The 25,000-nt window shown below is 42.4% G+C and overlaps 2 protein-coding genes and 1 long non-coding RNA gene across 8 annotated transcripts in view; 2 read left to right on the top strand and 1 right to left on the bottom strand.

The window, feature by feature from the left end:
* Positions 1-3,077: 3,077 nt before the first annotated feature.
* Positions 3,078-19,468, top strand: stx18 (syntaxin 18). The gene is made up of 11 exons (XM_052154647.1): positions 3,078-3,287; positions 12,555-12,622; positions 13,037-13,152; positions 13,288-13,365; positions 13,472-13,538; positions 13,632-13,696; positions 14,067-14,149; positions 15,111-15,169; positions 15,294-15,363; positions 15,471-15,551; positions 19,206-19,468. The coding sequence occupies exons 1-11, from the start codon at positions 3,105-3,107 to the stop codon at positions 19,299-19,301; spliced, it is 966 nt and encodes a 321-aa protein (XP_052010607.1). The 5' UTR covers positions 3,078-3,104; the 3' UTR covers positions 19,302-19,468.
* On the top strand, positions 5,475-8,418 carry LOC127663163 (uncharacterized). Of its 3 annotated transcripts, none has more exons than XR_007972973.1 (5): positions 5,475-5,536; positions 6,817-6,880; positions 7,393-7,456; positions 7,815-7,878; positions 8,391-8,418. It is a non-coding gene; the product is annotated as an uncharacterized LOC127663163 (long non-coding RNA). The 3 variants fall into 3 exon arrangements; XR_007972972.1 differs by lacking the exon at positions 8,391-8,418 and adding an exon at positions 8,007-8,034; XR_007972971.1 differs by lacking the exon at positions 8,391-8,418 and adding an exon at positions 7,943-7,970.
* Positions 19,469-22,236: 2,768 nt separating the features above from the next.
* Positions 22,237-25,000, bottom strand: part of zbtb49 (zinc finger and BTB domain containing 49) — a 10,382-nt gene continuing 7,618 nt past the window's right edge. For all 4 annotated transcript variants that reach the window (XM_052154614.1, XM_052154615.1, XM_052154612.1 and 1 more), the window contains 4 exons: positions 24,042-24,115; positions 23,824-23,906; positions 23,239-23,400; positions 22,237-22,929 (listed from right to left, as the gene is read on the bottom strand). In XM_052154614.1, the coding sequence (XP_052010574.1) occupies positions 22,559-22,929; positions 23,239-23,400; positions 23,824-23,906; positions 24,042-24,115 (690 nt within the window). In that variant the 3' untranslated portion in view covers positions 22,237-22,558. The remainder of the gene's footprint in view (positions 22,930-23,238; positions 23,401-23,823; positions 23,907-24,041; positions 24,116-25,000) is intronic.

Genomic DNA, 25,000 nt, shown 5'->3' on the forward strand with positions numbered 1-25,000 from the left:
TGAGGTTTGTGAAAGGTTTGTGAAAGGTTTGTCTGAGGTTTGTGGAAGGTTTGTGAAAGGTTTGTCTGAGGTTTGTGAAAGGTTTGTGAAAGGTTTGTGAAAGGTTTGTCTGAGGTTTGTGAAAGGTTTGTGAAAGGTTTGTCTGAGGTTTGTGGAAGGTTTGTGAAAGGTTTGCCTGAGCTTGAATTGTTTCATGAAATGTGTCTTGGTGAAACTAATATAATTTAATTATGTTTGGAGAGTTTTGAACACAGTTCACATTATCTTTCATTAAAATGTTTTCAGTGGCTCTGTGTGAATCTGAAGCGTGTTCAGGATATCATATATGTGCTGTGAGGGGCTGTTACTAAGGGAGCTGGTCACCGAGGGCAGCTGTTACCATGGTTACCACGTGCCTGTGTGGTTTTGATAAAGGTGGATTTATGTTATCGGGACATTTATGAGTGCCACACACACATAATCAGAGCTGGTTTTGGGAGGTTTTGTCTCCTCTGGATTATTGAATTACATGAAGGAGTGTTTGAACTTTAATAATCACTTTACATCCCATAAAGCAAAACATTTCGTACACAACAAACAAACAAGAATTAAAAAAATATAGCTGTTTTTAATTGCTGTACGTCATTTTAACAGCAAACAATTCTACAGAAAAAAAACATCATAGTTTAACGGGTTCATACCTTAAAATATACGGTAAAACATTATAATATATTTGAAATGAAAATTCATGTAATTTTATGGTAAAATGTAGTTTTTTATGTAAAAAAGTATTTTACCGTACAGTTAATGATAAAAATGTACACTATGTTTATCAAGACAGTACATGTACTTTTTATTATAAATGATCATTAAAATGACAGTAAAAACATGAATCGGGTGTTCCCAGAATTCCCTGCGTGACCCTAATATGTCATTATATTTGATGGAACAGTGTTCTGTGTTATATATGATGTTTATGATGATGATTCGTGTTTGTGTCACGTGTGATTTTACTGTGAATCTCTGGCATCCACCGCTGTAAATTTAACAGGATGTTTTGACATTTTGGGGTAAATTGTCTCAAATCTGATAAAACCTCATTTAAAAACATACAATCATGAAGTAAATAATGTTGAGGAAGTTTTTATTGAGGGTTTTGGATTAGTCTGTAGTTAATATAATTAAATATATCAGAAATAATACGTCCCAATTTGGACAGCTCAGTAAACTTTGAGCTTCATGGACACAAGGAATGTGTTTTTGGTGAATATAAGAGAAGAGTGTAAACAGACACAACAACAGGAGGAAGTATGAACATGTTTGAGTGAAGCGCAGTGTGTTCACTGTGTCTGGACTCCATCATCAAGAAGAAAAACATGTTGTGCCTGTTCTCCTTCAGGTCCTGTGGTGACCTCTGTGTGATTCAGCAGAACTAATAAATTACAGTGTGTGTAACTGAGCATGATCACGTCACCTGGACCTGAGTGAAAACAGGACATAATCACAATCAAACTGTTTGTGTCTCTTTGATTTGGAGTTTCATGTGGAGAAATGCTTCATCATGCAGACGTTTATTTCACTGGGACTTTATGAGGTCAGTTTGAGCTGAAAGCCCCGTCAGACGTCCTCTAATTACTGTTTTACTCATTTCACATTACAGTCATTAAAACTATAAAATTACACTCTCTGCTACAATTTGTGTTACATAAATAAGTGCAATTTTAGTTTTGTAATATTCACACATAGGGTACAGTGTGGCTAATGACAACCCGTGAGGAAATTTGGCTTTTTTCTGGTCACACACTGTATCAAGATCAAACTAAAATATATAGTTATGGAGCAAAGAAACAATAACAGAAGCTTGTTTCAATTAAAAATCACTTTTTAATAAAGGTGATGAAGGGACGTCCGACACGGGGTAAAACACAAAAAAACACTCACACACACACACACACAAACAAACACACAAACACTGTCACACACACACACACACACAAACACACACACTGTCAATCAGAGTCTTCCGCGCCTCTGACGACTTCCGTGACTCAAAGACGTCCACGGCTCCTCCTCCTAAGTCACAAATCCCTGATTCTCCTGTGGCTCTGCCCGCTCCACCTTCAGCTACGCCTTCTGAGACTCAACTCCCTGAATGGAACCACATGTGGCTCCACCCCCCATGGCTCCGCCTCCTGTGGGTATACCTCCTGCAGATCCGCCCCCAGGGTATTCACCACCAGCACCTACACCCCCTGTGGCTCCGCCTCCAGCCGCCCCGCCTAATCACCCTCTGCCAGTTCCGCCCTGGTCTCCTGATCCTCCGCCTGCTCCCAAATTGCTGAACCCCACTCCCTTCCTTGAGCCACCTTAATGTGAGGTACAAATTAATTCTGTGTCGGGTTGGCCACAGCACACTGTGTGTTCATGTAGATGTTAGAAGCACTAAATGTGTTTCCACCGATGCCGTTCAAAAATGACTGACATGTTTCTAGTTTATATGTATAAAGTTATTTATACTTTGTGTGTGGGCTTGTGTTGTGTGTGGATCACGGAGAGTAGCATGAGCCTCCACATGCTGTGAGTCTCCGCGGTGTCATGCACAACGAGTCACGTGATAACATGCGCGGATTGACAGTCTCAGAAGCGGAGGCAACTCAGACTTATCCTCTGCCACCCGGAATGAGGCGAGCAACCGCGCCACCACGAGGATTTACTAAGTACTGGGAATTGGCCATTCCAAATTGGGAGAATAGGGGATTAAAAAATTATAATAATACAAATAAAAAAAGAAATGTAAGTGCTTTTATAAAATTAACATCTTCACATTTCTGCATTTAAACCTCCAAAAATCGACCCCATTGACTTCCATTGTAAGTGTCTCACTGGAACACACATGCTTTTATAAAGAAAAGGAGGAACGAGTCCAAATACATTTTGTGATAATCAACATTATGACACAAATGCTGTCGACTGATCTTAACTTGTACTAAGGAAACTGGGCTCTATAGTTTGAAAGGCACTTTATTTTCATCGTGAGTATGAAGCGTTTTCCAGCTTCCGGAAGTTGATGTTCGGTTCTCTGCGCGTGTCGCAGACGGATGACGTCATGAGGCGACGTGTCAAACATGGCGGCGGATATCACATTATTATTCAAAGCGAGCGTGAAAACAGTGAAAACGCGCAATAAAGTGCTCGGATTGTTCGAGAATAAAGCGCTCGGACTGATCGATGCAAACAACAGAGAGGAGACGAGCAGTGTGAAGAGACACAGGCAGAGAGACAGCTTCACTTATAAAGCCAGAGAAGTGGTGAGACAGCAGTTTAATTCACATTCACTGTGATCCACTCAATCTGTTTAAAAGTGTTCATGGAAGATGTCAGTCATTATAGTATGATCATATCGAATCCATAGAAAGTATATTTTTATATTTTCCCTTAACATAATGATGTGAAGTATTTTTGCTCTCAAAGTAATATTTAGTAAATGACAGGACTGCCAGCATTATAATGTCATTAACACACAAGCAGGTGAACTGACGTCATTAAGAGATGATTTACTCTTGAATGGATCATACATGCACTTCTGTATATAGATCATTTACAGTAACTTTAGTTTATTATGCGTGTCTTTATGATTGAAATAAGTTCTGTGGTTATCTTCACGTTTTGTAACATAAATTACACACAAAAGTGAATTTTTAAAGTTGCTAATTAAGGACTACAAGAAATATGATTGAATCAGAAAAGCTTTGTTGCCCGTCTGTTCTTGCTAATAAATGCAGCATGTACATTGACGTGAGACTGTAAATAATGTTAACACAGATTCGTTTTGTCAATCCCAAAATCTCACTTCACGATTCTCGATACCAATAAACAGAACAATAGTTAATATGCGTTGAACACACTTTAGCCTATTTATAACGTTATTTATCAATGTCAATAATACATTAAAGCATAGCATGTTTCCTTCAAATGTTTCTCAAAACTATGAAATTAGTTTTATTTTTCCCAAATTCCATGTTTTAAAGTTTAAATCAATTGAATCGATAAAATTGTCTCCAAGTGAATCCAAACTTGTATTTATTTTTTTATTTTCTTCCAAATCTGGAACGTCCAATTCCCAATGCGCTCCAAGTCCTCATGGTGGCAGAGGACGAATCTCAGTTTTCTCCGCACATCTTATCACGTGACTTGTTGAGCGTGTTACCGTGGAGACGTAGCGCATGTGGAGGCTTCACGCTATTCTCCGCTGCATCCACTCACCACACGCCCCACCGAGAGCGAGAACCACATTATAGCAACCACGAGGAGGTTACCCCATGTGACTCTACCCTCCCTAGCAACCGGGCCAATTTGGTTGCTATGGAGACCTGACTGGATTCACTCATTACACCCTGGATTCAAACTCACGACTCCAGGTTTATAGTCCAGTATAGTTTCTTTAGAAAATAGAACAATTATTCTCAACATGTTGCATTTATCAAATGAAGTGATCAGTAAAAAACAATATAATCGTTAGTCTTATTTCAGTCTAATAAAGATCTTCACAACACCTCATTATAAATGACACACTGATTAAAAGCTTGTGTTCAGTACAACAGATCTTCAATATAAACATAGTTACAGTTTCTATAGGGGAGAGCAGCACACACTCACACTTTTAGTGTAAATGCACTTGGGGCTCAAAGTATTTGTATTTTCACATTAATTTTACACGTGTTTGTTACACGTATGTGGAGTTGTTTCATGAATTCAGCAGATGCTGTTTTCACAATCTACCTCGAAACAAAGGAAAGTGGAATGTGAGGCACGCTGTAACATGACCATTATGACACACACACACACACACACACACACACTCGCACACACACACATTAAGGGGAATTATGTAAATTAAGGGTTAGGTGTTATCTAAGGGTTAATATCTAACTGCATGGAGCTGTATATAGTTTTTTGTAATTGGGTCTGTAAAGCTGCATGACTATCTGCCCCATCAGAACAACTGGCTCGTCACTTCTGCTGGTCAATAAGAATGAATCTCTATGATCGCTAACAGATTGGAAATTAAATATGAAGTTTGCCTCATTTTAAATAAACACTAAAAACCGAGATGAAAATTAACGTTCATGTACATTTTTACTTTTGCTACTTTAAAATGAGCTTTTGGCGATATCTTCCAAAGTTTTAGAATTTTGCTGCAATTGTTTCTCTGCTCAGTGTTGATATGGCAACAAGTTTCATCTTACTAGCGTGTGGAAACGTTTAAGCCACGCGTGTAACAACTAGCCCCATGTTAGTTTGTGCCCGCACACTTCAGGTTTAGACGTGAGTTATTATGATAATGATATAAATGTATAGTCTGCAGGTGCTGCACACTTCAGGATTAGATGTGGGTTATTAAGATAATTATATAAATGTATAGTCTGCAGGTGTGTCACACTTCAGGATTAGATGTGGGTTATTATGATAATGATATAAATGTATAGTCTGCAGGTGCTGCACACTTCAGGATTAGACGTGGGTTATTAAGATAATGATATAAATGTATAGTCTGCAGGTGCTGCACACTTCAGGATTAGATGTGGGTTATTAAGATAATGATATAAATGTATAGTCTGCAGGTGCTGCACACTTCAGGATTAGATGTGGGTTATTATGATAATGATATAAATGTATAGTCTGCAGGTGCTGCACACTTCAGGATTAGATGTGGGTTATTATGATAATGATATAAATGTATAGTCTGCAGGTGCTGCACACTTCAGGATTAGATGTGGGTTATTATGATAATGATATAAATGTATAGTCTGCAGGTGCTGCACACTTCAGGATTAGATGTGGGTTATTATGATAATGATATAAATGTATAGTCTGCAGGTGCTGCACACTTCAGGATTAGACGTGGGTTATTATGATAATGATATAAATGTATAGTCTGCAGGTGCTGCACACTTCAGGATTAGACGTGGGTTATTATGATAATGATATAAATGTATAGTCTGCAGGTGCTGCACACTTCAGGATTAGACGTGGGTTATTATGATAATGATATAAATGTATAGTCTGCAGGTGCTGCACACTTCAGGATTAGATGTGGGTTATTATGATAATGATATAAATGTATAGTCTGCAGGTGCTGCACACTTCAGGATTAGATGTGGGTTATTATGATAATGATATAAATGTATAGTCTGCAGGTGCTGCACACTTCAGGATTAGATGTGGGTTATTATGATAATGATATAAATGTATAGTCTGCAGGTGCTGCACACTTCAGGATTAGATGTGGGTTATTATGATAATGATATAAATGTATAGTCTGCAGGTGCTGCACACTTCAGGATTAGATGTGGGTTATTATGATAATGATATAAATGTATAGTCTGCAGGTGCTGCACACTTCAGGATTAGATGTGGGTTATTATGATAATGATATAAATGTATAGTCTGCAGGTGCTGCACACTTCAGGATTAGATGTGGGTTATTATGATAATGATATAAATGTATAGTCTGCAGGTGCTGCACACTTCAGGATTAGATGTGGGTTATTATGATAATGATATAAATGTATAGTCTGCAGGTGCTGCACACTTCAGGATTAGACGTGGGTTATTAGGATAATGATATAAATGTATAGTCTGCAGGTGCTGCACACTTCAGGATTAGACGTGGGTTATTAGGATAATGATATAAATGTATAGTCTGCAGGTGCTGCACACTTCAGGATTAGACGTGGGTTATTATGATAATGATATAAATGTATAGTCTGCAGGTGCTGCACACTTCAGGATTAGGCGTGGGTTATTAAGATAATGATATAAATGTATAGTCTGCAGGTGCTGCACACTTCAGGATTAGACGTGGGTTATTAAGATAATGATATAAATGTATAGTCTGCAGGTGCTGCACACTTCAGGATTAGATGTGGGTTATTATGATAATGATATAAATGTATAGTCTGCAGGTGCTGCACACTTCAGGATTAGATGTGGGTTATTATGATAATGATATAAATGTATAGTCTGCAGGTGCTGCACACTTCAGGATTAGATGTGGGTTATTATGATAATGATATAAATGTATAGTCTGCAGGTGCTGCACACTTCAGGATTAGATGTGGGTTATTATGATAATGATATAAATGTATAGTCTGCAGGTGCTGCACACTTCAGGATTAGACGTGGGTTATTAGGATAATGATATAAATGTATAGTCTGCAGGTGCTGCACACTTCAGGATTAGATGTGGGTTATTAAGATAATGATATAAATGTATAGTCTGCAGGTGCTGCACACTTCAGGATTAGATATGGGTTATTAAGATAATGATATAAATGTATAGTCTGCAGGTGCTGCACACTTAAGGATTAGATGTGGGTTATTATGATAATGATATAAATGTATAGTCTGCAGGTGCTGCACACTTCAGGATTAGACGTGGGTTATTAAGATAATGATATAAATGTATAGTCTGCAGGTGCTGCACACTTCAGGATTAGATGTGGGTTATTAAGATAATGATATAAATGTATAGTCTGCATATGGTGGTGTCTGGTCTAAGCACATAACTGGTAATCTGCTATCTGTTAATCAGAAGGACGCTGGTTCAAGTCCCACACCCACCACCATTGTGTCCTTGAGCAAGGCACTTAACTCCAGGTTGCTCCAGGGGGATTGTCCCTGTAATAAGTGCTCTGTAAGTCGCTTTGGATAAAAGCGTCTGCCAAATGCATAAATATAATATAAATATATATAAATGTATAGTCTGCAGGTGCTGCACACTTCAGGATTAGACGTGGGTTATTATGATAATGATATAAATGTATAGTCTGCAGGTGCTGCACACTTCAGGATTAGACGTGGGTTATTATGATAATGATATAAATGTATAGTCTGCAGGTGCTGCATACTTCAGGATTAGACGTGGGTTATTATGATAATGATATAAATGTATAGTCTGCAGGTGCTGCACACTTCAGGATTAGACGTGGGTTATTAAGATAATGATATAAATGTATAGTCTGCAGGTGCTGCACACTTCAGGATTAGACGTGGGTTATTATGATAATTATATAAATGTATAGTCTGCAGGTGCTGCACACTTCAGGATTAGATGTGGGTTATTATGATAATGATATAAATATATAGTCTGCAGGTGCTGCATACTTCAGGATTAGATGTGGGTTATTATGATAATGATATAAATGTATAGTCTGCAGATGCTGCACATTTCAGGATTAGATGTGGGTTATTAAGATAATGATATAAATGTATAGTCTGCAGGTGCTGCACACTTCAGGATTAGATGTGGGTTATTATGATAATTATATAAATGTATAGTCTGCAGGTGCTGCACACTTCAGGATTAGATGTGGGTTATTAAGATAATGATATAAATGTATAGTCTGCAGGTGCTGCACACTTCAGGATTAGACGTGGGTTATTATGATAATGATATAATTGTATAGTCTGCAGATGCTGCACACTTCACAGGGAACGAAGGACGCTGGTGTCACGGCATTATTGAAGTATTTGTGTTTGGATTTACTGTGAAAACTTTACATACAGTACTTGTGTTTGTCTGCAGCTCTCTGGAGATGAGCAGCAGCAGAAATACAGTCAAATAAATGTATGCAAAGATGAATATTGCTTCATGTCCTGAAGTTTGTCCAGATTTAATTCATACCAGATGTGAACAGTGGAGCTCACATGAACCCCAAACCACCTTTAAACATGGTCACATGACCACCACACCATCCAAACGGATCCAAACGGTGTTCCACACCAAGAGCGTGAACGTGCTGAAATGAGCGTCAGATCCGGCAGTATTTGGTCAGTAGATGTGTAGAGTTATGCTCTATTACATCAGTGTGTCGATTATTGAACGGGACTCTGAAGGACTCTGTGCTTGACAGAGAAGTGTCGTTGATTGCATCAGATCTGCTGATCTGTTCATGAAAGAACATCCATATGAGTTTATTTAGTTCTGGAGCACAAGCTGCTAAATTTGGTTTTCTGGCGGCCGCGTTGACGAGCGACTGGTCGAATCACTTCCTGATGTTCAGCGGCGAGCGAGTGCTGGAGAGTTCAGCGGCGATTATGATGTTTGATTCGCTTCAATCAGCTCGTGGTGGAGTGAATGAATGAATCTTTTGTAAACAGTAAATCACTTTAATCAGCCGCTGTGACTCATGATAACTCCTCTAAAGAATGACAGCAGATAAACACAGGCCTGTTTGAAGAGTCCTCAAGCGATGCGATATATTCTGCATTACTCAGAAGAGCACGCTGGATCTGCTTGAGTGTTAAATGTGTATTTCTGTTTTTCTGCGGTCAGTTTAAATACTACGTCACCTTTAATACTTCACTTTCAAAAGCCCAATAAAGTGCAGCATCATAAAGCATCTGTTGCAGCGCGCTCATAAAGACCGTATTGTACCGTGGGAACCGTTTGTCCCTTGAGTGGAAACTAAACCAGCCACAAAAAGCCCAAACTGACCCAAACCCTGTTACCGATGATCGCTATCGGGTTTCTATGCCGACGTGGTCAGAGGGAAAGTGAACAGACGCATGACTTCACAGAATTCACCTTTACGCTCGCTGTGTGTGTGTTTGTTTGTGTGTGTGTGTGTGTCTGTGTGTGTGTTTGTGAGGGGTAAACGGAGGGTCTGATGATGAGATTACATGCAGCCAGGCAGACTGTCTCCTTTAGCCCCCAACATACACACACACACACACACTTGGTTTGGGGTCTTTGTTTAGGTATTACTTGCTCTTTTGGGTCTTAAATTACCAGAGCAATTGATCCCTCTGACCTCATACAAGTCCTGCAAACCACTGTGAGAAACACACACACATTCATGCACACACACTCTCGCAGACACTCACACACGCGCTCACTCACTTTCGTACATGCACGCACGCACACACTTGCACACACACTCGCTCACGCACTCTCACACACACCCACTCTCACACGCATGCACATGCACGCACGCATGCACACACATGCACGCACTCTCACACACACTCACGCACACACTCACGCATGCACTCACACTCGCATGCACGCATGCATACACGCACGTACGCACGCATGCACACACGCAAGCATACATACATACACAATCACGCATGCACGTACGCACACACACATACGTATGCATACACACATGTATACGCACACTCACACGTGCACACTCGCATGCAGACACGCACGCATACACGCACGCGCACACACTCACACGCATGCACGCACACACTCACACACGCATGCACGCACACACTCACACGCATGCACGCACACACTCACACGCATGCACACACGCACTCACGCATGCATGCACGCATACACTCATGCATGCATGCACGCATACACTCACACTCACACATACACACTCTCTCTCACAAACACACGCACGCATGCATACTCACACACACTCAGGCACGCACACACACACTCACGCACGCACGCACGCAGGCATACGTACTCACATGCGTACACGCATGCGCATACACACTCGCGCACACATACACACTCGCGCATGCATACACGCACACACACACTCATGCATGCATGCACACACTCATGCACGCATGCACACACGTTCACACATGCACACACTCCCGCACGTATACACACTCACACACATGCACCCACTTATACACGCATTCGCACGCACGCATACACACTCACACACATGCACACACTTATACACGCATGCGCACACACGCACACATACACACTCACACACTTATAAACGCATGCGCACACGCACGCATACACACTCACACACATGCACACACTTATACACGCATGCGCACACGCACGCATACTCACACACATGCACACACTTATAAACGCATGCACACATGCACACACTTATACATGCATGCGCACACACGCACACATAAAAACTCACACATGCATAGATACGCACACATGTATACACACACTCACTCACTCATGCATACACTCACTCACGCACGCATACGCATGTATACACTTACGCATACAAACGCACTCATGCACGCATGCACTGATACACACTCACTCACTCATGCACTCGTGCGCACACACTCACGCATGCTTGCATACACACACTCCCGCACGCATACATGCACGCATACACACACTCACACACACACACACACACACACACACACACACACAATATTTATAAAATAGATTTTTAAAATCAATTCAAATATAAAAGATTATTTTAAACAGTAATAATTATTTTCTGCACTGAATGTTTTTGTATTTAATGCATGCTTGATGAACTGAGACAGAAATGTCTTCTCCGTTTACATGAAAACAGTTTCATTGTGCATGTGATGACGGGCAGAGCAGGACTTTTTCAAAGGGGTCGCCAGGCAGGGGCAAGCGATCAGTCTGCGGTGGCACAGAAATGTTTGGACAGTATTTTATATCGTCGGACTGTGGGGGGGTACAATGACTCTCAGGACGGAGAGGTGCGGCGTCCTTTGTGTGCACACATGTTAAACAGCAATTGCGAGTGGGTTGACCAGACTTCAGTCCATGGTGGCCACAGTCCCACGCCCTAGCTCCACCACTGTGTGATGATGCAGTGCTCAACTGAGTGTGTGTGTGTGTAAGAGAGAGTGTGTGAGAGAGAGAGAAAGAGAGTGTGTGTGTGTGTGTGTGTGTGTGTGTGTTTGCTGTCAGAGTTTTGGATGTATCACAGATTTGCTCACACACTCTTTCCAACCTCAAAGCTGCTGCAGCGTTTAACATCTGACCCCTCTGATGGTGTTATTCCAGACGTCAGGATTAAACCGCAGTCGCCATGATGTCATGAGTGCAGAGTGTCATTCACGTGTGTGTGTGTGTGTGTGTGTGTGTGTGTGTGTGTGTGTGTGTGTGTGTGTGTGTGTGTGTGTTTCTGTTAAATGATTCTGTAGGGGTCAAATTCTACAACTGCAGCAATTACATAATTGTGTTTATTAACGGGGCAGAAACAGTTCAGCACCATTAGTGAATAATTGCGTCTCTCTTTACCTCATCTGTCAGTCTCACTGTGTGTGTGTGTGTGTGTGTGAGTGTGTGTGTGTGTGTGAGAGAGTGTTTAAAGCAAAATGTTTGTAGTTTTAGTAAATATTGACTGGATTTGATCCTCATTTCTCTACTGTAATGATAGAGTGTGTGTGTGTGTGTTATAAATGTTAAATATACATTCTTTATATAAATTGTATTAATTATATGCATTATATCAAGTCAAGTCAAGTCAAGTCAGTTGAATGGAGAGGAGGCGAGAACCGACAATATAAATCATATTTTAATGTAAAACTGAAACCAAAAGACACAAACACACACACACACACACACACATATATTACAGACAGCTGCCCGTAAATGCTCTCTCTCTCTCGCACCACCGTCCGCAGTCGGCCTTTATCCCTCTCGGAGGCTTGATTAGCCTGATAAGGGACCGGCTCTCCGCCTGTCACATGGATATTTTGTTTCAATGTAACTTTATTTTCATGACAGTTAAACATGTTTCATCCCGTGTGTGTGTGTGTGTGTGTGTGTGTGTGTCTCTGCTCTTTATTAGATTTCAAACATCTCAAAGCTGAAGGATTTTCTGCTGCAGCACAGGAAGGATTATGTGAACGCCGGCAGGTCAGTAACAGGAAGTGACACGTCTGTCTGACGGACTTTAATTGTGTAAATGACATTTCCCTCGAGTTACGTGTGTGTGAGTTTCAGTTCATCACACTGTTTAAAGCATTTGCTTGTGTTTGATCATGTACTGCTGATAATTAATCAATGATTCACAATGTTGCAGTTAAACTCACAGTAGACTACCACATTAAATTAAAATCATCATACTAAACGTTTAGATATATATTCTGTATGTGTTATTATTATACAGTAAACATGTTTAAATATTTACCTGATTTCTTCAAGTAGCTTCAGATTCAACGTTTGTGGAATGTTTTATTCAGGTTGTACAATCATCTAAATAAAATATTAAATTGTGATTATACATGTTATTTAAACTGTGTGTGTGTGTGTGTGTGTGTGTGTGGACAGTTTAATGTGTTCAGATGTGTCCCGCATGACTGACAGCGAGAGAGATCAAATCGATCAAGATGCACAAATATTCATGAGAACCTGCGCAGACGCCATCAGCCAACTGAGATCTGACAGTACGACCGCACACACACTTGCACTTGCTCACACACACACTCACTCACTCAGATCAGATACTTCATCATGTGTACACACATTCACAAGTCTATGTCAGCTCTCTATAATCTGTGTGTGTGTGTGTGTGTGTGTAGCGGACAGACAGGTGGTGACAGCACAGGTAAAGGATCATCGTGCAGCAGTGCTGGATCTGATTGAGGTTTATCTCAAAGGTGACACACACATACATGTGAAGGTGGCAGAACAATGTGTACATGCGTGCTTGTTAATGTGGTCATTGACGTGTGTGTGCGTGTGTGCGTGTGTGCGTGTGCGCAGGAGTGTGTAAACTGTATTCTGAGCAGAGAGCTGTACGTGTGAAGAGAGTCGTGGACAAAAAGAGACTGTAAGTACAAATATATAATCAGAACACTGAACACATTGTGTTTGAGATTTGATTGACAGCTGTCTGATTGACAGGTGTCTGATGTGTTTGTAGATCCAGATTAGAACCTGAACAGATTAATAAAGACAAACAACAGAGTGACCCGGAGGAGAACAACGGTGAGACACACACACACACACACACACACACACACACACACACACACACACACACACACACAGACTTCATGTGTGATTTGTGTCATTTATGCATAATAATGCTTGTTTAAAGAGCATTTCTTCATCATATGTTCACTTTGCACAGAAAGTGACACTTTATTGATGAATAATTATTGTGATATAAACCTCTGAGATGTTTACACACACACAAACACGGTGACTTTATTAATGTGGCTCTTATAAATGAAGAAAGCAGTGATGTTATGGCAAAATGAATGTATATATTTCTCAAATCTTGTCTTTCCGTAAAATGATTATTGTTAAGATGAAATGAAACTGCTGTACCAATACATTAAAGTGTGTGTTGCAGATAAGCCGGTGTCTGAGCGTAATGTTGATTTATGGGAGGACAACAGAGTGGAGGATGAACTCTCACCTGAGGAAATACAGATGGTACATACACGCACATACACACATGCACGCATACACATAAACACGCATACACATACACACATAAACACACATGCACGTACATGCACATGCATACACATAAACACACATGCACGTACATGCACATGCATACACATAAACACACATGCACGTACATGCACATGCATACACATAAACACACATGCACGTACACATAAACAAGCATGCACGCACACACACACGCACAAACACGCATGCACGCACACACACGCATAAACAGGCGTGCACGTACACACGCGCATATGCACACACATTGATGCTCACACATACATGCACACGCATGCACACACATGCACTCACATAAACACACATGCGTGCAAACACGCAGGCACACACACACATGCACACTCGCACACGTACGCACGCACATAAACGTGAACACACATGCACATTCACACGCATGCACACACGTACGCACATAAACGTGAACACATGCACGTTCACACGTACGCACACAAACGTGAACACACATGCACATTCACACGCATGCACACACGTACGCATGCACATTCACACGCATGCACACACGTACGCACATAAACGTGAACACACATGCACATACACGCAGGCACACACACACACACACACGCGACGCACATAAACGTGAACACGCATGCACGTTCACACGTACGCACATAAACGTGAACACACATGCACATTCACACGCATGCACGCACGCACACAAAAGCACACATGCATACGCACTCACATACACGCACTCACATACGCACTCACATACGCACTCACATACACGCACTCATGTACACGCACACACGCATGCACATATACACACACGCATGCACATATACACACACGCATGGAAACACACACTAAATATGCACACACACGCACGCACACATACACACATATTAATCTCGATGTGAAAAACAGCTGCTGTGAAAATCATTTCGTGTGTGTGTGTCAGTTTGAACAGGAGAATCAGCGATTGGTCGGAGAGATGAACAGTTTACTGGATGAAGTCAGGTGACGCACACATGCACACTGTATTACTGATAGTCATCACGTTCTCCTGTTTACATGATTAGATTTAAAGCTCAACGTGACGCTGCTGATGATGTTATTGTTCATTATTGTTTGTGTATTTTAGGCAGATTGAAGGGAAAGTGGTTGAAATCTCTCGTTTGCAGGAGATCTTTGCTGAGAAAGTTCTTGAGCAGGTCAGAACATCACTGACATTATAATAAATCATTTAAAATCATTCATTCATCAGAGCTGAACCGTGCATGCGTGTGTGTGTGTGTGTGTGTGTGTGTGTGTGTGGTAGGAGACTGAGATTGACAGCATTCATCACCTGGTTGTTGGTGCAACAGAAAATGTCAAAGAAGGAAACGAGGACATACGAGAGGTGACCAAAAAACACACACTTAATTACACATACAAAATATTCTTACCTTGAAAAATTATATTTACCATTTTTAACAACATGTGAATATGAAGATTAAATGATGTGCATGAGCAGAGTTATGTTTGTGAAAGTGTAAAAATAAATGCACACAGAACGTTTTGCAAAGGTGTAAAACAGATGCGTTGATTGGATGGATGGATGGATGGATGGATGGATGGATGGATGGGTAGGTAGGTGGATGGATGGATGGGTAGGTGGATGGGTGGGTGGATGGATGATGGATGGATGGGTGGGTGTGTGTGGATGGATGGATGGTGGGTAGGTAGGTGGATGGATGGATGGATGGATGGATGGATGGATGGGATGGGTAGGTGGATGGTGGGTAGGTAGGTGGATGGATGGATGGGTAGGTGGATGGGTGTGTGGATGGATGGTGGGTATGTGGATGGGTGGTGGATGGGTGGGTGGGTAGGTGGATGGGTGTGTGGATGGATGGATGGTGGGTAGGTGGATGGTGGGTAGGTAGGTGGATGGATGGATGGGTGTGTGGATGGATGGTGGGTATGTGGATGGGTGGGTAGGTGGATGGGTGGGTAGGTGGATGTGTGTGTGTGGATGGATGGATGGTGGGTATGTGGATGGGAGGGTGTGTGGATGGATGGATGGATGGTGGGTAGATAGGTGGATGGGTGTGTGGATGGGTGTGTGGATGGTGGGTATGTGGATGGGTGGTGGATGGGTGGGTGTGTGGATGGATGGATGGTGGGTATGTGGATGGGTGGTGGATGGTGGGTGTGTGGATGGATGGATGGTGGGTAGGTAGGTGGATGGGTGTGTGGATGGATGGATGGATGGGTGGGTGTGTGGATGGATGGATGGTGGGTATGTGGATGGGTGGTGGATGGGTGTGTGGATGGATGGATGGATGGTGGGTATCTGGATGGGTGGATGGGTAGGTGGATGGATGGATGGATGGATGGGTGGGTGTGTGGATGGATGGATGGTGGGTAGGTAGGTGGATGGGTGTGTGGATGGTGGGTATGTGGATGGATGGGTGGGTTTGTGGATGGATGGGTGGGTGTCTGGATGGATGGTGTGTAGGTATGTGGATGGGTGGATGGATGTTGGGTGTGTGGATGGATGGTGGGTGGGTAGGTAGGTGGATGGATGGATGGATGTTGGGTGTGTGGATGGATGGTGGGTGGGTAGGTAGGTAGATGGATGGATGGATGGGTGGATGGATGGTGGGTAGGTAGGTGTGTGGATGGATGGTGGGTAGGTAGGTGGATGGGTGTGTGGATGGATGGATGGTGGGTATGTGGATGGATGGATGGATGGTGGGTATGTGGATGAATGGGTGGATGGGTGGGTGTGTGTGTGGATGGATGGGTGGGTGGGTGGATGGATGGGTGGATGGTGGGTATGTGGATGGATGGATGTATGTATGGATGGGTGGATGGATGGTGGGTATGTGGATGTATGGATGGATGTATGGATAGGTGGATGGATGGTGGGTATGTGGATGTGTGGATGGATGGATGGGTGGATGGATGGTGGGTATGTGGATGGGTGGATGGATGGTGGGTATGTGGATGGATGGATGTATGGATGGGTGGATGGATGGTGGGTATGTGGATGGGTGGGTATGTGGATGGATGGATGGACGGATGGATGGATGGATGGGTGGGTGGATGGATGGATGGTGGGTATGTGGATGGATGGGTGGATGGATGGATGGTGGGTATGTGGATGGATGTGTGGATGGATGGTGGGTATGTGGATGGGTGGGATGGATGGATGGTGGGTATGTGGATGGATGGATGTATGGATGGTGGGTATGTGGATGGTGGGTATGTGGATGGATGGATGGTGGGTATGTGGATGGATGGATGGGTGGATGGATGGATGGTGGGTGGATGGATGGTGGGTATGTGGATGGATGTGTGGATGGATGGTGGGTATGTGGATGGGTGGATGGATGGGTGGATGGATGGATGGTGGGTATGTGGATGGATGGATGGATGGGTGGGTGGGTGGGTGGATGGATGGATGGTGGGTATGTGGATGGATGGGTGGATGGATGGGTGGGTGGGTGGATGGATGGATGGTGGGTATGTGGATGGATGGATGGGTGGATGGATGGTGGGTATGTGGATGGATGGATGGTGGGTATGTGGATGGATGGATGGACGGATGGATGGGTGGGTGGATGGATGGTGGGTATGTGGGTGGATGGGTGGATGGATGGTGGTATGTGGATAGATGGATGGGTGTGTGATGGATGGGTGGATGGATGGATGGATGGGTGGATGAATGGTGGGTATGTGGATGGATGGATGGACGGATGGATGGGTGGGTGGATGGATGGTGGGTATGTGGGTGGATGGGTGGATGGATGGTGGTATGTGGATAGATGGATGGGTGTGTGATGGATGGGTGGATGGATGGATGGATGGGTGGATGGATGGTGGGTATGTGGATGGATGGATGGACGGATGGATGGGTGGGTGGATGGATGGTGGGTATGTGGGTGGATGGGTGGATGGATGGTGGTATGTGGATAGATGGATGGGTGTGTGATGGATGGGTGGATGGATTGATGGATGGGTGGATGAATGGTGGTATGTGGATAGATGGATGGGTGTGTGATGGATGGGTGGATGGATGGATGGATGGGTGGATGGATGGTGGGTATGTGGATGGATGGATGGACGGATGGATGGGTGGGTGGATGGATGGTGGGTATGTGGGTGGATGGGTGGATGGATGGTGGTATGTGGATAGATGGATGGGTGTGTGATGGATGGGTGGATGGATTGATGGATGGGTGGATGAATGGTGGGTATGTGGATGGATGGATGGGTGGATGGATGGTGGGTATGTGGATGGATGGGTGGATGGATGGGTGGATGGGTGGGTGGATGGATGGTGGGTATGTGGATTGATGGATGGGTGGATGGATGGTGGGTATGTGGATGGATGGATGGGTGGGTGGGTGGATGGATGGAACTTGCTGGTATCATTGAACTCATTCTAAAAACAAAACGATAGAAGTAAACTGTCTGTCTGTTCAGAGTTTTTTATATGGCTTTATTCGTTTGTTTTCTAGCATGAGTTACCAGTTAATGCATATATTCACCCAAATGCCTCGCCAATGATAATTAATAGTGAATATAATGAAATCATGTTTGTATTAATATTTCAGTTTAATATTTAAGAGAGATACGCAGAAGAACGACGCTGAGCCTTATGAAGCAGCAGCTGTCTGTCACGTTATTAAACCAATCAGATCAGAGGAAACTCATTTGATTGGTTACTAGAAGCAGGTAGACCCGCCTTCCCCCTCATGCTTGCAAAACTCTTCAGAGAGAAATTTGTGCCAAAAGTGTAAGCACAAAAGAAAGTCAGAAGAATACAGAACACATTTACTTTGTGTTAGTATGTAATTTCAGATCCACAGCACATGATTTATATTGTATTGCTAATATGTTTCTTACACTTGCACCTTGATTTACACATTCACAAACATAACTCTGCTCATGCACATCGTTTAATCATTTTACCTTCACATGTGAAACTCTTTTACTGAATGATGACGTGTGTGCGCGTGCGTGCGTGTGTGTGTGTGTGTGTGTGTGTGTGTGTGTTTCTCAGGCGATAAAGAATAACGCTGGTTTCCGTGTGTGGATTCTCTTCTTTCTGGTCATGTGTTCGTTCTCGCTGCTGTTTCTGGACTGGTATGATGGATGAACTGATGCTCACACACAAACTAATATCACATGACACACGTGTGTGTGTGTGTGTGTGTGTGTGTGTGTAGCGCCCTCTAGTGGATGAGTCTCTACAGCACACAATCTAATTATACCATCTGAATGTGCAACATGTAAAGTTTAATAATATTCAATAAATGCTCCTTAATGTAAACACTTTGTTGTCTGTTTTTTATTATAATAAACATGGATAGTTCTGATTGGATGAGTCACATTTAAAGTCTTATAATACTTGTAAACAACAAACACACCTGCGAGCACATGCTCTGTATTTATGTGGCATGTTGTCATGTTGCTTGGCAACCACACACAGTCCACAGTCATATTCAGGATGTATATTACTGGCTGGAAGAACTATTCCAGTTATTATGAGCAATCCTCCGAGTTGGGGAACATTGTCACAGCAGAAGCACCCCCAAATCATCACGACCCTCTAAATGACACACTTGAGCTTGAAGGCATCTCAAGGTCTCCGTCTATACATTAGATCACCAGGTGGAGGATCGGTGATGATCTCCAACTCTGAGGACAGTAATTAAGGGATTCATTAATTGGGGGAATAAATAAAACTGTCATGGCGGAACAGCAATTTGAAGAGAGTCTTGCTAAACAAGTCGTCTTTAGAGCACATACAAAAGCACACTGCTCAACGGTCGACTCCGCCACATCTGGTGTCGTGGTGCCTAAAAAACTCTATTGCCCCTTGTGGTCGGAGGTCTGTAACCGCCAGAGCAATGCAAGAGTGCATGTAATGTATGTACATTGGGACCACGTGTTGGTGAGGAGCTCGAATCTTTATTTGCATACTTGCGTGAAGTATGTTTGGGCCATAATTCATTTATATACAAATGTGTTTAGCAGCAAACTCTTCATTGTTGCTACAGGTTTGCCAGTAGCAGCATATTGTCCATTGATGATAAAGGATTGTTGCAGGTGTACTTTACTCATGGCAATAAATAATGAGTATATTTGCGGCAAGTTTACTGCATTTTTGTAAGGATTACCAGTGTTAAAATCACTGTAACAGCCTCAAGTGTTTCTTATTTTATTTGAGATGTCGTGTAGACGGGACAGTAAGGATGCTATCAGTTCAGATTCAAACCACTCTCATAAGTGCTGATATCATGTTCTGATCAAATGTGCTAATCAAATGGGCTGATCATGTGCTAATCAAATGGGCTGATCATATGTGCTGATATCATGTTCTGATCATATGTGCTAATCAAATGGGCTGATCATATGTGCTAATCAAATGGGCTGATCATATGTGCTATTCAAATTGGCTGATCATATGTGCTAATCAAATGGGCTGATCATATGTGCTAATCAAATGGGCTGATCATATGTGCTGATATCATGTTCTGATCATGTGCTAATCAAATGGGCTGATCATATGTGCTATTCAAATTGGCTGATCATATGTGCTAATCAAATGGGCTGATCATATGTGCTAATCAAATGGGCTGATCATATGTGCTGATATCATGTTCTGATCATATGTGCTAATCAAATGTGTTGATCATATGTTCTGGTCATATGTGTTGATCATATGTTCTGGTCATATGTGCTGATCAAATTGGCTGATCATATGTGCTAATCAAATGGGCTGATCATATGTGTTTATCATATGTGCTATTCAAATTGGCTGATCATATGTGCTGATCATATGTGCTGATCATATGTGATAATCAAATGGGCTGATCATATGTGCTAATCAAATGGGCTGATCATATGTGCTGATATCATGTTCTGATCATATGTGCTATTCAAATTGGCTGATCATATGTGCTGATCATATGTGCTGATCATATGTGATAATCAAATGGGCTGATCATATGTGCTAATCAAATGGGTTGATCATATGTTCTGGTCATATGTGCTGATCAAATTGGCTGATCATATGTGCTAATCAAATGGGCTGATCAAATGGGCTGATCATATGTGCTAATCAAATGGTTTGATCATATGTGCTAATCAAATGGGCTGATCATATGTGCTAATCAAATTGGCTGATCATATGTGCTGATATCATGTTCTGATCATATGTGCTAATCAAATGGGCTGATCATATGTGCTATTCAAATTGGCTGATCATATGTGTTGATCATATGTGCTAATCAAATTGGCTGATCATATGTGCTAATCATATGGGCTGATATCATGTTCTGATCATATGGGCTGATCATATGTGCTATTCAAATTGGCTGATCATATGTGCTGATCAAATTGGCTGATCATATGTGCTAATCAAATTGGCTGATCATATGTGCTAATCATATGGGCTGATATCATGTTCTGATCATATGGGCTGATCATATGTGCTAATCAAATGGGCTGATCATATGTGCTAATCAAATTGGCTGATCATATGTGTTTATCGTATGTGCTATTCAAATTGGCTGATCATATGTGCTAATCAAATGGGCTGATCATATGTTCTGGTCATATGTGCTGTTCAAATTGGCTGATCAACTGGGCTGATCATATGTGCTGATCAAATTGGCTGATCATATGTGCTAATCAAATTGGCTGATCATATGTGCTAATCAAATGGGCTGATCATATGTTCTGGTCATATGTGCTGTTCAAATTGGCTGATCAACTGGGCTGATCATATGTGTTGATCATATGTGCTGATCATATGTGCTGATCAAATTGGCTGATCAACTGGGCTGATCATATGTGCTGATCAAATTGGCTGATCATATGTGCTGATCATATGTGCTGATCATATGTGCTGATCATATGGCACGTCACACCATGGCTCTTTACAAACCATCAAATTCAAATTTTGCTTATGAAGAGCCGCAGAAAATCTTGCAATAATTCTCCTTTCATGGTCCACAGAAGAAAGTCATATGGGTTTGGAATAACATGAGGGTGAGTAAATGATGACAGAATCTTCATTTTGAGTGAACTGTCACTTTAAATGTCATACAGTAATGTACATACATACATACAGCTGCTTAAAGATGAGCGAATGTAAGAACATTTAAGAGTAAGATTGTGTGCAACTTCCCATCATCACATGATCAGGTGAGCAGCGCTAATTATTCATATTTAAAACTAAAACATGTCTCAATACTTGCTGAAGAAAATGAATGCACAAGTAGTTCATTAGTATTTGTGCTGTATTAATAAATAACATCTGAGTGAAAAACACCAAAGAATCCCTGAGAGAAATGAAAGGGAACGTCGCAGCATCTGATTGGCTGAATCCAGCACAGACTCGGACTGTCATTGGTCGGTGTCACTCTGCAGTGTCTTCATGGCCCGCCCCCACAGCGCTCCACTGCTGCATAGACCCACAGACGCTCTGTAGAGGTGAGTGGGAGGAGTCTGCAGAGGTGCGCAGCTGAACGCAGTCAGCGCAGGTTTAGAGAGAGGGGGAGGAGTGTCCGGCTGCGCAGACGCAGGTGAGCTGACACTGGATTGAGGTCCTGCCGTTTCTGCGCAGACGTCTGTGGGACTGCAGTGAGAGCTGCGGTGTCTGCGCAGGACTGCGGTGCGTGTGAAACATTTCCCGCACGTGTCACAAACATACGGACGCTCACCTGTGTGTGAACGCACATGACGCTGGAGATCACCGGAGCCCGCGAAACACTTGCCTGCGCACACACACACACACACACACACACACACACACACACACACACACTACTGTAAAAGAGCACAGACTCATCGAGGGGTTTTGGTCACTACTACTTTTGTTACTGTTATGGTGTTTGTGTTCTACAGAAGAAAGCCATATACAGGTTTGGGACGACATGGGGGTGAGTACATGATGACATTCATTTCATTTCAGGAGTGAATTATTCATTTAAAAATGTAAACAATATATTTCTACATGTATACTGCACCTTTAAACAACATACAAACACACATTTGACAACTCTGTGCATGTGTGTTGTGCTCACCGCAGGTCTGACAGCAGTACGGTTTCTCTCCCGTGTGTCGGAGTTTGTGTTTGAAGAGTTTTCTCTGCATGTTAAATGATTTCCCGCACTGATCGCAGACGAACTCTTTATCTGTGCTGTGAGTTTTCTTGTGTTCTTTCAGATTACTGAAGTTGCTGAATCCTGACACACACACACACACACACACACACACGTTTATTCACACACACACACACACACGTTTATTCACACACACACACACACGTTTATTCACACACACACACACACGTTTATTCACACACACACACACACACGTTTATTCACACACACACACACACACACGTTTATTCACACACACACACACACACGTTTATTCACACACACACACACACACGTTTATTCACACACACACACACACACACACACACACACACGTTTATTCACACACACACACACACGTTTATTCACACACACACACACACGTTTATTCACACACACACACACACACACACGTTTATTCACACACACACACACACACACACGTTTATTCACACACACACATGAAAACATGATTGATTTTAATGTCGCTGCTGTAAAGTTTCTCACCTCGTCCACAGATATCACACAGATGCGGTCGCGCTCCTGAATGTACGAGGATGTGCCGCTGAACGTCTCCTGAAGCTGCAAAACTGAACGACACACATCTCAAATAATACTCTTATGAATTATTCAGACATTAGCATACTGCTTTTGGCAAACTATACATGAACATTCATCTTAATCACCTCTATAGTAACACACACACACACACACACGTGAGATACCTCTTCCCGCAGAGCTCACAGATGTACGGTTTCTCTCCAGAATGACGCCGTAAATGAGTCTGAAGATTTCCTGCCTACAAACACACACATACACACACCATACAACACATACACACACACACACACCATACAACACATACACACACACACACACCATACAACACATACACACACACACACACCATACACACACACACACACACACACACACACCATACAAGACACACACACACACACCATACAAGACACACACACCATACAACACATACACACACACACACACCATACAACACATACACACACAACACATACACACACCATACAACACATACACACACCATACAACACATACACACACACACACACCATACAACACACACACACACACACACACACACCATACAACACACACACACCATACAACACATACACACACACACACACACACACCATACAACACACACACACCATACAAGACACACACACACACACACACACACACAACACACACATACAAGACACACACACACACAAGACATACACACACCATACAACACATACACACACAACACATACACACACCATACAACACATACACACACACACACACCATACAACACATACACACACACACACACCATACAACACACACACACCATACAACACACACACACCATACAACACATACACACACACACACACACACACCATACAACACACACACACCATACAAGACACACACACACACACACACACAACACACACATACAAGACACACACACACAAGACATACACACACCATACAACACATACACACACAACACATACACACACCATACAAGACACATACAACACATACACACACCATACAACACACACACACACACACACATACAACACATACACACCATACAAGACACACACACACATACAACACATTCACACACCATACAAGACAC

The sequence above is a fragment of the Xyrauchen texanus genome, chromosome 23 (genome assembly GCF_025860055.1).
Source record: "Xyrauchen texanus isolate HMW12.3.18 chromosome 23, RBS_HiC_50CHRs, whole genome shotgun sequence".
NCBI lineage: Eukaryota > Metazoa > Chordata > Actinopteri > Cypriniformes > Catostomidae > Xyrauchen > Xyrauchen texanus.